This window comes from Urocitellus parryii, chromosome 7 (assembly GCF_045843805.1).
Source record: "Urocitellus parryii isolate mUroPar1 chromosome 7, mUroPar1.hap1, whole genome shotgun sequence".
Lineage (NCBI taxonomy): Eukaryota > Metazoa > Chordata > Mammalia > Rodentia > Sciuridae > Urocitellus > Urocitellus parryii.
The window spans coordinates 166,572,327-166,585,790 of NC_135537.1; the positions used below are offsets into that span (position 1 = coordinate 166,572,327).

Consider the following 13,464-nt stretch of genomic DNA (forward strand, 5'->3'; position numbering starts at 1 on the left):
CCAGCGGCCCAGGCCCACTTCCTCCTGGGTCACCAGTGGAGTGACCAAGTGACAGATGATTGTAGGGGGTACTGGCCATCTGTGCTCATGGCCTGGAGCATCAAGCTTTCTGCATGTGAACCTCTCCTTGGGGGAGGATGGCTCTGAGCGTGGGAAGATACGGGCAGCAAGTGGAAGGCCATGACCAACTCTTCCTGTGCCACCATGTTTGGGTATGGATCTTGTGAGAGTCACAGAAGGTTAAATTAGAACTGGCCTCCCAAGTCCGCATCAGAGAAGATTTGCCAAAGTAGGAGAATAGAACATATTTTATTTAACAGTTGTTAGCTTGATTGATCACTTTTAAATATTTAGACCTTGGGTACGAGGCCTCCATTTGAACTCCTAACCTGCCCCCACTGGCATGGGTCCACCTCACCCAGTGAACCCTAAGCTCCACCAGGACAGGAGTCAGCATCCTTGCCCCAGAGCACAGTGCCGGGCACACAAGAACAAATAATAAATATTGACTGAGAGAAACAAGCAGGGATGGTCCAAATAAAATGCTTGGCGAAAGCTTAATAAATATTACTGATTATTGTTGGTCAAGTCAATGAGTGGATGGGCGGGGCTGGGGATCGAGATCCAGAAACCAAGGTGGTTTGTGCATGAAGAGGGAAGGGGTCTGCTGACTCCAAGTTTCACCTCTCCTTTCCTGAGGTTGTCCTCCATCCCTTGCAGGCCTTTCCCAGGCCTCCATGGCACGGTGGGCACCAGGCAGGCACACCTGACCTTTCCTCTTCCCCCAAGAAGAACAGCTAGGGCAGTTTCACTCCGTGAGTTCAGGAAACTCCCCAGCCCAGGCACATACAGGACAGACCCAGCTGAGTTTCTTTGCTTTGCCCATGGTCCCATGCTGCGGTGGGGTGTAGGTGGCTCAAAGGATCAACAGCCCTCTCTGGAGTGGTATGGGAGGAACCTCTGTTGGGGAGTCAGATCACCCACCTGACCCTGAACAAGTCACTCTGTCTCTGTAAGCCTCAGTTTCCTCATCTGTAAAATGGGATTGAGTGTGGAAAGGTGCACATCAAGTGCAGGTGCAGGGTCCACATCCAGTGGGCATAAAGAACTTGCACAGGACACAGTGGATCAGGGAGGGCAAAGGTGCCTAATCCCAAACAGGAACCCTGACCTCACCTAGCTGACCACCCTGACCTCTGCAAGAAGCCCAAGAGCTCATCCTTGAGGCCTGGGGGAGACAGGTTCAGCTATGCGGCTGGAAGGAAGCTGTCAGTAGCTGCTTGATGGGCACAGGGCCTGGACAGGGGCGCCACCAGAGTTTCCGTGAAGGCCTTGACCAGGTGAAGGCCTGAAGAAGCCAGGAAGGCCCTCTCCAAATTCCTCCTCCTCGTGGGAGTCCCAGAAAACAAAACTCTCACCCCTACACATTCTCCCACCCGCCCAGTAGGTGGCGCTGTAATAAAGAACAGAACCTAATTAACCCTAAACACGACCCGCCAGGGGGGGGGGGGGAATCACATTTCACGAACTGCCCACCAGGGGTCACTATACCCTCAGAAACGAGGGGTATAGACGTCACAGTGCCTGCAGACCCAAAGAAGGCCAAGGACCTCGGAGAGCAATTCCAGTCTCCCTAGGACCACAAGTCATTTGCCCCTAGTCCCAGGTCCGCCGCGGTCAGTGGGGCGGGAAGATATCTGAGCACTGCTGCAGGATGAGCTCCACCACCTGGTTCTGGAACACCATATTCATGGTCATGGTATTCTCCTCTGTCTCGGGCCGCAGCAGCGTAGGCCCGAACACTATGGCCACGCTCTGCACCGACATGCGGTTCTGCTCGCCGTGCTGGATCACCCTGAGGAGAGATGGGGTGGGGTCGGGGCCTAGACCTGAGCAGGCAATGGGGGCCCTGGCCAGGACCTGCCCCCGCTCACTTGGCTCACCTGCACAGGTGCTGGAAGAGTAGCCGCAGTGTGTCATGGTTGGGGGTTGGCAGTGAGCGCACCAGGTCACGCACACAGCGGCTGCGCTGTGCCTGGTCCTGCAGCTCTGGCAAGGGAGGGTCAGAGGATGGGAGGGTTGGCTGGGCTGCCACGGCAATGGGCACAGCCAGCTAGGTCTCAGAGGTTGATCAGTTCCCCTGCCCTCCCCTTCCGCTGCCCCCAACTCTCACTGATGGCTGCGATGAACTGGCTGAAATGCGAGAAGGGGAATAGGGGCTCGGGCAGCTCCCGGAAGAAGAGCTTCAGAGCGCCAGTGATGACATGAACGTCCTCCCAGCGCCCATCGTCCAGGTCCAGACGCTCATCTGCGGCGCAGGAGGAGACAGAGGATGAAGGGGAGGCTAACACCCCTTTGCACCTTGAGACCCTGGGGCAAGAACTGGGGATAAGCCTCACCGTGGTCCACCCTATAGCGCAGCTTCTGGATGGTGGCCAGGTTTCCGCTGATGCGGTACAGCCCGTCGATGTCCAGCCCTGGGTGAGAGGGAGGCGCTGATCCCAGGTGGGGCTAGAGCCACTGGTGTTTCCTACTCAGGGCCTTCCATCCTTTCCCCCCTACCCTGCTCCCACCCAGGGATCTCCATCCTTTGTCTTGGAAGGAGGCCATCAGGCACCCGAGGGTCTGACCCAGCCTGCAACGGTTCCTACCCCGGGCCTCGACGGTCCGGATACACTGCTGCACGAAGCGCGGCACCGAGCTCCTTTCGCGCTCACACAGCACCGCCAGCGCGCAGCCGAACACCTGATCTGGGGGAGAGGCTTGTCAGCGTCGCCCCGAAGGTGCCCCGCAGCCCACCCGGTCGTGCCGCCATACCTCTGATGTAGCCCTTCTCCCGCAGCGATTGTAGCGTGGGCCGCCGCTGTAGGAACCTGCGGAGCTTGTGCCGGACCTTGCTCAAGTCGCTCTCCTGGCCTCCAAGGCTCAGGACAGGTCCGGCCGCTGCAGGGAAACACAGAACCCCGTCAATCCGTGGTGTCAGGGTTGACCCAAGTGGCCCCAGCCAGGGTGACACTTCGTGGATACTCCCCAACAGGCCTCCACACACCTGCACTGGACCGAGTGTCATCCTCTCTCTCCCGCCAGCTTCCCAGGCGCTCACTGGACCCGAAATCTGCGCTGCCGGTCTCACTTTCCTCCTCAGCCGGCAGGTCTGCAGACTGGAATTACGCAGCCTCAGAGAGGCAGGGCCTGGGGCCAGCTGAGGTTCTCTCCAGGATGGGAAAGCCAGCCCTCAGGTCTGCCCTGGAGACAGACCGCCAGAGTTCTCTCTTCCCTAATGAGGTTAACTTTCCTCACCTCCTCCAGGGAATCTCAGAATTGACTTACTTGACTGCAGAGAGCCCTTAAGGTGTTGGAGAATCATATTGTTCTCTCTCACCCTTTCTTATCCTGGCCACCCTTATACCCACCTCCCAGCTCCGGGCCCCTCTTCCCACGTTGTCCTCAGCACCTCTAGATATAGTTCCCTAGAATGGCTCCTAGTCATGAACTTACAATTTCAGCTGGGGCTGGAGCACTGTCAATAACTGCCTGCCTCTGATTCCTAGTTTTATTAGTCCTGCCAAAACCTGCACAAAATGTTGGCGTGTAGGGAATGAAGAGTCAAAAAGCCTCAGGTCATTGCCAGGTGAAGGTTGTCAGAGGGGCAGTCCCCATCTCTATGTATGTAATTGATACTTTGAACCTAAAAAATGGTAGACTCTTGAATCAATCCTTTTAAGTCTTATCTTCTAATTTTAGTCCGTCTGTCGTTCTGGCCTGAGGCTAATTCTCAAAGCATCTACTTCTCCTTCTGCTTCCTTTGAAATAGGAAAACTCCTCTGGATGTTCTGACCCCTCCTGCAGAGTCCTCCTTCGAGGACAACCCTAGGGCCCGGTTCACAGGCTCAGGGAAGGCCCTTTCTCCAGCAGCCCACCTGCCATCCTGGCTGTAAGCAGGGACTGCATTTGCAGAGAGGGGCACTCGCTCACTGGTGCCATGAAGCTCCCTGTGTGTGAGCAGAAGGTCCCTCTCACAGAGGGCACAGCTGCAATGCATAATGCCAACACCCACTCCCCACCAGCCCTGGAGACCCCAGGCTGTCCCTACCAGCTCCTGGATGCCCTGGGCAATGGCTTTTTGCCAGGTGCTGATGATGGCCTCTGAGTCATGCTGGATCAGGTACTCGGAGCCATCACGGCTCTGCAGCTGTATGGGGGGACACAAATTACTCCATCATCTCTGGTTCCCTGGGATGGGGAGGTGGGGGTACGGAGAGGGAGTTAAACTGTTCCTGGCCTCAGGGACTCAGAGCCTCATGGCCCAAAGGCCTCACTCACCCCAAGCCCAAGTCTTCCTTCTCATTGAAAGCTGTGAGTGACAGCACCTCTGTTACAGATGAGCAAATCGAGGCTCAGCGAGGTTTAGTAACTTCCTCATGGGCACACAGCTAACGAGTGGTGGAGTCCAGTTCTACAGGGCTCAGTTGTCTGGTGCACTTCCTCATACCCCAGCCTGTCTCCCCATGAGCCACAGGACATGGCAGGCCTCACCCAGAGCACTGGCCAGCAAAAAAGCAAGTGAAAGAAACTCCTGTGGGAGACCCTGGCAGCTGGACTCCAGTAACGGAGGCAGTGTGCAGAGAGAGGAAGTGAAAGCAGACCACGGCCGAGCCTGGAGAACACGGCCTCCTCCTCATACGGAGGCCCTCAAAGTGTTGCCCCAGCTGTGTGGCCAGAAATTCCCACCCCTGTCCCACACTCCAGCTGGGGTAACACGTCCATTCACAGCCCTCTTCATCAAGAAGCATAAATTAAAACACCAGAGGGCAACTTTCTGCCGCAGGACTGGCGGCTCGCAGCCTTTCGGACTCGGATGACAACTTGGACGGATTGCTCACTGGCCTCCAGTTCTGAGGACCAGGCGCTGCAGGTTAATTAGAATGTCTGGCTGTGGCAGTGCACACCAACCCTGCCCTTTAGGGCCTGTGAGCAGCCGACACAGCAGAACCTGTCTCAGGTGGCAGGGAACAACTTCTCGGATCAGACAGGACTCTCTTGGCATATTATTTAATCTGCTTTTTAAAATGAAAAAAATGTTGGGGGGGGGCGCTGGGGATGTGGCTCAGTGGTGGGGTGCTGCCTAGCATGTTTGAGTCCCAGCAACCACCTTAGCACCTCTTCATTATCGGCCTCCAGTTCCTCTCCATCTTGACGCCATCTCTAACGTGTTTTGCCTGGTCCTGGCTTTTCGGTGGATTTTGCCGCTTACCTCCTGGGTTTTGTTGTGATCTGCCTCACAACTTTCAGGGACTGAGGTGGGAGCATGACTAATATCAAAATAAGATAACAGGGGAACAGCAAAGGGCCAGACACGGAAGATCTCCCTGATCTCCTTGCTATTCCTGCAGAGGGAGCCTGACAAGCCTCCCCACTGCCCTGGGTTATTCCCTGGGGACCCAGTCAGACCGGAAGCAAGGATCTGGCTGGTGAGAACAGGTTTCCTGGCCTAGCCTGTCAGTTTCCTGCCTGTCAACCTGGAGTAGCTAGGAGGGCTGTGGCCATCCTGGTTCTCACCACCCTCTGAGGCAAGGACTACTGACTCAGTTGGAGAGGGAGCTACAGAATCACGATGCCAGGGCTGGGGGTGTGGCTCAGTGGTAGAGCTCTTGCCTGACATGCATGAGGCTCTGGCTTCAGTCCCCAGCACCACCACCAAAAATAAATAAATAAATAAATAACATGTGATGCCCCAAACATGGACAGATCTCTGAAGTGGGGGCAGCTTTGACTTTGAGCCCTGAGAATTCCAGCCCCAATTCTCCCCGTGTCTCCCTTCTTCCTTCCTGGAGCCTATCTGCAATGAGGCTCCCAGGCTCTCAGTAAGCCCTGTCTTTCTTCCTCCTCACCCCATCACTCACCTCCAGCACATTCTTCTTGCTGGATTTGTCTTTGGGGGCCCAGGAGAGCGTGGCCCCCTTTAGCTCCACGGTATACTCAGGAGTGGAGAGCTTGTAAGGCTGCCTCTGTAGGAGAAAGGGTGGGAGCAAGGTTAGGGGGAGCCCTCAGCTCAGACGGGTGTGCTACAGCCTGGGCTCAGACCCCCATGCGCTCTTCCTTTAGGGACAGGCTCTGGTCACTAGTGTGGCCAAGCAACAGTTCTGAGGAAAGGGCCTGGGGGTTTCTGGGACCCAAGATCCTGGTGTTTTGGGCCCTGGAGCCTGCAGCCTGGCTTGTGTACTCCCTGCCCACCCAGGGAGGAAAGGGGAAAGGAGAAAGGGGCACAGGAGCCCCTATGAGCAGGTGTGGGAGGCTGTCCTCTGGCTGGAGCTGTCCACCCTTAAGGACTGCTTCCATCCCCAAGGTGGCTGGAACTGCTTATCCTGGGGTCAATCTGCAGCCAGGTTCCCTTCCCTGCCAACGCACACCTCGTCTGACACCTGGGCACCACTCTCTCAGACCTGGCCTTTCCCAAACCAGATAGACAAAGAGCAGATGGGACAGCTCCTATCGGGGGCCCAGGTCTCACCAGGCCGCCAGCAGCTGAGGTCTTTGAGTCCTTGAAGAAGGTGAGGACGCCACCCTCCAGCACTGTCCAGGAGGCACTCCAGTGCTTCTTCCTGGGTGGGGTGGGGAATGGGGAGGGCAGGGCTTTAATTTGCTCCTGAGCTGAGGCCCCCTTCCACCTCCAAGAGGAGGACTTAGAGCTTAAGAACAGAGCCTGGGGCCCCTACTTGGGAGGGCTGAACTCCTGCCTCTAACAGCTGGTAACCAAAGGACCTTGGATCAGTCACTTTATCTCTCAGTGCCTGGGTTCCCCCTAGTACTGCACGTGAAGTTGCTATGAGGACTAGGAAGAGCCTGGCATCGGGGAAGTGCTCAGGGAGCTTCACCATTAAAGCCCATCCTGCCCTGGTCTGGGTGCAGATGGGCTCTGGGCTCTCACCGGAGCCGCTTCCCCTTGTCCACTGTTTTGGTGCGATAGAGTACTCCTGCTTTGTCCAGAGTCTTGATCTAAGACAGACAAGGGGAAAGAAAGGGTAAGCCATGACAGGAGGCTAGTCTCCTCCTCAGCTGGCAGCTCCCCCAGCTGGGCCCGGTGCTGGGCCTATGGAGAAGACAAGTATATCCCACTCTGTCCCTGCCCCAGGACCTCCAGAAACCAGCCCTCTTCTCTTTTGCAGTGGTCCTGCCAGGGCCTACATGTCCCTTCCCTTACTTTTTCCTCTGGAGGGCTGGGCTGGGCTGGGGTGTCACTGTCTTGGCTGGATTTGCAGATGTTTCGAGGGGCAGGGATGGGGACCTGGGGGAGAGAGACAGGCTGTCGTATATAATCCCCTCCACTCTCCCCAGTGCGCTCCATTCACCAGTTGGTTACCTGGGGCAGCTCCCACCGAACAGAGGAGTCCTCTGGGTTGTAGAAGTATGGCTTCCCCTGCTGGTCCTCCAGCTTCATCCACTGAGGGGACAGGGATGGTCAGGGCCCTGGGCCCAGCTCAAGAGGGAGGGGGAAGAAATTCCCTCCAACAGAGTCCAAGACAGTCCTAGGGCCAGGTGCAAGCCACCCGGTGCCTGGGACTGTCTTGGGGTCTGCGTGGGAGCTCTTAGAAAAGCTGCTGGGAGCGATCCTATGGCTGTCTGGGTCCATCCATCTGCAGCCCCTACCTGCTCTTGGGTGAAGTGGTTGGTGTAGATCATCTGCTTGTCCGGTCTGATGTGACAGGACCAGCCTGGGGGTGCGGCCAAAGGACAGGTGGGGCTGGGCTCACTGAAGGAACCCACGGGGGAATAGTCCTCTTCAGGGTAACTAGTCAGCAATTCGGGGTAGTCCGTCTCAGGGGTCGGGGGCTGGGGGAGCAGAAGACGGAGTCAGGGGTCTCAGTGCCAGTCCTGCCCCCGCCCCCCATAGCAGACCGGCCCCAGAAGGAGGCGGGGTCAGAGACCGGGAGGCGGCCCCGCCCACCGGGCCCCGCCCCTCACTCTCTGGTCCATGGGGCTGCCGGGGCTCAGGCCGGGCTGCATCTCCAGCTGGTCTTCGGGGTCGTCCTCCCAGGCGGTCTCGCCCGTCAGCGCGTTGTAGAAGAACACCCTGCGGCTCTCCTCGTCCCAGTACTGGCCCCACTCGCCCTCGAGGCTCTCGGGGCTGCCCACTGAAGCCGGAGAGGTGGCCGGGCTGGCGGGGCCCTCCGAAGCCTCGAAGGGCGACTCCCAAGTGGTCACGCCCGTGTCGGGGTTGTAGTAGTAGAGGCGTCCGGTGCCCGCGTCCGTGTGCGTCTCCCACACCGGGCTGGGGCCGGGGGCTGCGACAGCGCGCGGCGAGGTGGCGCGAGGTTGCCGCTCTACGTTCGCGTACACCGGCTCCTGGGGGTCGTCCGCCTGTGCCAAGAAGGAGGAAAGGTGACTTTCAGGGAAGCTCCAAGATCACATAGTGCTCACTTGGCCACTTGCCACCAGGGCGACCTTCAGCAAGTTCCATTCTCTCTTGGATGGTAGAGAGATACTAAGGTCCTCAGCTTGGGGCAAGTGCTGCTACCTGCTACTGGCCACGGGGAGGGAACTGGAGACAGGGGAGAACCAACATAAGGAAGAGTGTGGGGCTGGGCAGCTGATGTGGTGAGAGCCAGGGTCCCTCTTGGCTCTGTTCTCTGGCCTGAGGTGGGGAGATGACTTCCTTTTTCCCACTTGGTGTCTTCTGTATCTCTAGGGTACAATCCAAGAGCCCTTGGTGCTGTCCTCAGACCCCTGTGGATGGGCTGTGTCTGTGTCTGGGGCTCCAGGAGTGGGGGGCCAGTGTGGCAGGCCCTGCTATAAGCCCTTGGAGGCCAACAGGAGGGCCTGGCCCCATCTGGTCCCTAAGATCCAGCCAGAACCAGCTAAGACCCTTCCAGGACAGGAAAGCAGCTCTATCTTAGCACCATAGGGGCTCTTGAAGAGTCTGTGGGGCCTCAAGGTGCTGCAGATCTGTCCCCTCCCAGGGGCTGCAGCATCTGAAACAGGTGTGGCCCCTGCCTGCTGGTCCCCAGAGAGGGCAGCCTAGTCCTCCTAATGCTTCCTTCCAAGTGTTCTACCCTGCCCCCACAGTGTGATTCTACATATTCTCTTCTTGGTGACAGCTCTGTCCCACTGGAGACCTAATCTTTCCCCTCTGAAATCTAGTCTATACCTGCTAGGGTGTGGAAATCCCTGATCCAAAGTGGCTTCCATGCCCCTCTCCATGGGTCCTCCCAACCCCTGCCTCAGTTTTTCTGGGTGTCAAATGTCTGCTCTGCCCATTCCAGAAATTGTAGTGCCAACATAGAATAAGGAAATGTTCTTGAAAGTGCTTTGTGAAGTAGTTTAGTGCCACAGATGGGTAGGACGATTTACACCAATTTTTAAATTAACAATAATGAAACAATGATACCCCAGTTCTCACAACTGTACTCCCAGAGGCCAGTGAGAAGTTGGGCAGGAACAGAGAAATGGCCCAGGACCTGTCCCTTCTGTGGTTTCCTTTCTTGGACTTGTTGCATTCCACAGCCCCCAAAGAGCCCACCACTCCCACTCCAGACCAGAAAGAGCTGGGATTGCCTGCTGCCCCGCCTCTGGATTTAGGCCTGGAACTTTCTAATGTGGTGTTTGGAGTGGCAAAGAGGGAGATGACAGTCAGATGGGCTAGAAAGGGGACAAACAAAGGTGAGTCCCTGTCTCCCTTCAAAGGAAGAGGGGGCAGGTGGGGTCTGTCACGTGGAATACAAGCCTGGCCAGGCATGAGCACCCTTAAGGAACAGAAGCTTACCTGACTCACACCTCCTGGCTCCCTGCTGGCTGCAGGGCAAAGTCACAGCCTTGTGCAGGCACCAGAGGCCGCCTATCCCTGCCAATGCTTAAGCCTTATTTCCTGCCATTCCTTGCCCCTGGCCTTGAACTTTGAGCTCTAGTAGCACCCAGCAGTTCCCCACCCTCCCGAGGTGTCCTGCGGGCAGTAGCTCATTCACAGCAGCCCAACCTCCACCCTTCTCACCCTTCTCCTCCTGCATCAGGACTCTGTTCAGGTGCCAAGTCCAAGATCTATTCTGAGATTCCTCTGGTGTGCCCACCGCACCCAGCCAGCAACCTCAGCACCTCCCAGAGGGTATATAACTATATCATTAAACCTCAAGCAGCGAAAAAGCATGTGGGGATGAATACTGCTTTCTAAGGATACGTAATGCTCCAGGGCAAAACGGTAGGCCTAATATAATTCCAATTTTGTATTTGGAAATCATCCAAAATGTTAACAATGGTCTTAGCTGAGCAGGGTGGTCAGAGGGGTTATATTTGTTTTCATTTTGTTTCGTGTTTTCAGTGGTGCTGGGACTGAACTCAGGGCCTCTCGCATGTCTGTGACTGTTCTTCCACTGAGCCACATCTCTGGTTTTCTTTTTTTTTTTCTTTAAACATTGTGTAGCCTCAGAATTCTGTATAATAAAATTTCGTTAAAATCACAACAGTGTCTCTGTTGACTGTGACACCTCTGAGAGGGCAAGCATGTCCTTCTTACAATGGGCTCTCTCTGGGCCATAGACAGGCACCTCAAAAACCTTCATTTGTTCAACAAAGATTTGCCTGCTGTGTTCGGTGCCAGGTGCTATTCCAGGCACCAGGAATGTAGCAGTGAACAAATGGCCACAAAACCCCGTGGGGCAGGGCTGACCCTCCAATGCAAGTGTGTGCAAACGGTGGTGGGGGGTTGACAGTGAAATGTACAGTACATCAGTGATGAATCCCGCTAAACAAGAGAGCGAGACACTGTCAGAGAAGGCGCATTGCAGTTTTCGACAGGGTGGCTGTCCCGAGGCACATGGGCTAGGGAGAGCTCGGACACCAGTCTACCAGTTCCTTGCCCCTCCCCTTCACCCCTCCAGGCTCCTTTGTGGCTGACATAGGACCCTCCACCCCACTTCTCTTTCCTTCTCCCTTCCCACAGGCCTCATGTGGCACCCTGTATTCCAGCCACACCAGGCCTTCGCCCACCTCCAACACGGAAGGCACCTTCCTACCTCCATGCTTTGCTCCGGGTGTTCTCTCAGCCTGGATTCTCTCCCCTCACTCCCTGAGCACCCAGATCCCGCCCCTCCACTGGCCTGAGTTCACAAGACTCAGGAGAGGTCTAACCTGCCTGCCTTTTTCTCCTTGCTCTGTCAGGGCCCACTGGCATTCCACCTTGGTGATCAATTAGCTGCCTACTGGTCTGCCTGCTCCCTCCACCCGCCTCAAGGCGGGAGTTTCTCAGAGCAAGATGCAGGATAATGCCAGGGATTCCATTTGCCCCCAGCAGGTAGGCCAATGCCCCCAAACAACACAGCAGATCTGCCAAAAACACTTACTGCTTTAATACACCAGTCAATCCTAGGCCAAACATTACACACACACACACACACACACACACACACACACACCACAATAAAAGACAACTTGGAGCAAGAGCTTCCTGAGAATGACAGTTTGAGCCATAGAACCCAGAAGGAGGAGAGGATGGAGGCCAAGGAGAGGAAGGGGAATGAACCAAGGCACTCCTGCCCACCCAGCTGGAGCCACGGCGGCAGTGGCCTTGCCTATCTCTGGACCAGGCAGGGGCTGGGAGGACCCATGGAGAGGGGCATGGAAGCCACTTTGCATCAGGGATTTCCACACCCTAGCAGGTACAGACTAGATTTCAGAGGGGAAAGTATAGGTCTCCAGTGGGACAGAGCTGTCACCAAGAAGAGAATATGCAGAATCACACTGTGGGGGCAGGGTAGAACACTTGGAAGGAAGCGTTGGGAGGACTAGGCTGCCCCCAAGTTACAGGCCCAGGGGCCCTCTCTGGGGACCAGCAGGCAGGGGCCACACCTGTTTCAGATGCTGCAGCCCCTGGGAGGGGCTGTTCTTCCACTGATACCATCTCTGTTTTTTTTTTTTTTCTTTAAACATTTTGTAGCCTCAGAATTCTGTACAATAAAACTTCGTTAAAATCACAAAAGTGCCTCTGTTGACTGTGACACCTCTGAGAGGGCAAGCATGCAGCACCTTGAGGCCCCACAGACTCTTCAAGAGCCCCTGTGGTGCCAAGATAGAGCTGCTTTCCTGTCCTGGCAGGGTCTTAGCTGGTTCTGGCTGGATCCTAGGGACCAGATGGGGCCAGGCCCTCCTGTTGGCCTCCAAGGGCTCCTATTGGCCTCCACTCCTGGAGGCCCAGACACAGCCACAGCCCATCCACAGGAGTCTGAGGACAGCACCAAGGGCTCTTGGGTTGTATCCTAGAGATATAGAGGACACCAAGTGGGAAAAAAGAAGTCACCTCCCACCTCAGGCCACAGAACAGAGCCAAGAGGGACCCTGGCTCTCGCCACACCAGCTGCCCAGCCCCACACTCTTCCTTATGTTGGTTCTCCCCTGTCTCCAGTTCCCTCCCCGTGGCCACAAGCAGGTAGCAGCACTGGCTCTCTTGCCCCAAGCTGAGGACCTCAGAGAGAAGAAAAGAGGCGAGAAAGGAAGAGTCTTTGAGTTCCTGAGACTCCCTGTCCTGAGTCCCACTCATCCAGCTCCTCACAGCCGTGAGTAATAGAGGTTCACAGCGTGCCCCTCAACCCCAGAAGGCCCTCTGCTGCCTATGGAGGCTGAGATTGCCCCCCAGGGCCACCATCCCTACCTGTGCCCGTAGGGCTCGACTCTGCCTCCTGGTCAGTTTGGCAATCATGTCCACCATCCTGTCCCCTCTGAGCCCTGGGAAGACTTTGGGGATGCAGCCAAGGGACACAACCTCAGGGCTGGCACAGGGCAACAGGGAAACAAGAAGTTGCCTTGAGATGGCGGTAGGCAGAGAGCGCAGCCCATTTCCTGTCAGGGTTGCGGAAGTGCTGCTGCCTGAGACAGAGGCTGCGGGAGGCAGAGGTGGGGGCCTGCAGGTTGTGGGTATTTTTACTACTGGCTGCTGCTCTGAGCTGCGAGTCCCAGGAGGAGTTCTAAATCCCAGGCCCAGACAACACACAGAGCCAGTCACATTTGAGTGGGGGTGAGGGGGATGCTGCACATTTGAGGACCAAGCAAAAGGGACAGCTGAGGGCTCTGGCCTGGGCTGGTCTGCAGTAGTAGCGCCTGGGCTGGAAACAGGGACAATAAATGGCTGTCAACTCCCCCAAGGCCCAGGGAGGATGTAAAGGGAAAGAGGAAGCCTGTGGAGGATGGGAAGGACTCCTAAAGAGGAAGGGGCTCCGGGCAGATATGGTATTAGGGCACTGGTGTCTGGACCCTGCACACCACCGACAGAACAGAAGTGGTGCTGGCCACACTACTACCTGATCACAGATTTGGTCCCCAAGAGGCACCTACCCCCTCTCGTCTTTGTGCCCATGTGCACCCACCCCCATCTGTGTGTCCACATTGTGGACAAGAGTGCCCAGTCCTTCCCCACCCCTACTCTAAGGACTCAGAGAAGTGTGGGGGGTGCCAGCTCCCCTCCTCACCAACCCCAGGCCCACT

The 13,464-nt window shown here is 56.5% G+C and overlaps 1 protein-coding gene across 2 annotated transcripts in view; it reads right to left on the bottom strand.

The window, feature by feature from the left end:
- Positions 1 to 333: 333 nt before the first annotated feature.
- Positions 334 to 13,464, bottom strand: part of Arhgap27 (Rho GTPase activating protein 27) — a 33,133-nt gene continuing 20,002 nt past the window's right edge. The window contains exons 1-16 of one of the 2 annotated variants that reach the window (XM_026408282.2): positions 12,635 to 12,705; positions 7,963 to 8,358; positions 7,648 to 7,830; positions 7,361 to 7,441; positions 7,202 to 7,285; positions 6,929 to 6,996; positions 6,512 to 6,602; positions 5,904 to 6,008; positions 4,094 to 4,192; positions 3,050 to 3,161; positions 2,818 to 2,943; positions 2,652 to 2,750; positions 2,400 to 2,477; positions 2,174 to 2,308; positions 1,944 to 2,049; positions 334 to 1,855 (exon numbers count right to left, since the gene is read on the bottom strand). In XM_026408282.2, the coding sequence (XP_026264067.2) occupies positions 1,678 to 1,855; positions 1,944 to 2,049; positions 2,174 to 2,308; positions 2,400 to 2,477; positions 2,652 to 2,750; positions 2,818 to 2,943; positions 3,050 to 3,161; positions 4,094 to 4,192; positions 5,904 to 6,008; positions 6,512 to 6,602; positions 6,929 to 6,996; positions 7,202 to 7,285; positions 7,361 to 7,441; positions 7,648 to 7,830; positions 7,963 to 8,358; positions 12,635 to 12,691 (1,998 nt within the window). In that variant the 5' untranslated portion in view covers positions 12,692 to 12,705 and the 3' untranslated portion in view covers positions 334 to 1,677. Of the gene's footprint in view, positions 1,856 to 1,943; positions 2,050 to 2,173; positions 2,309 to 2,399; positions 2,478 to 2,651; positions 2,751 to 2,817; positions 2,944 to 3,049; positions 3,162 to 4,093; positions 4,193 to 5,903; positions 6,009 to 6,511; positions 6,603 to 6,928; positions 6,997 to 7,201; positions 7,286 to 7,360; positions 7,442 to 7,647; positions 7,831 to 7,962; positions 8,359 to 12,634; positions 12,706 to 13,464 lie in introns of those variants that run through there. The other variant, XM_026408281.2, reaches the window with a different exon arrangement.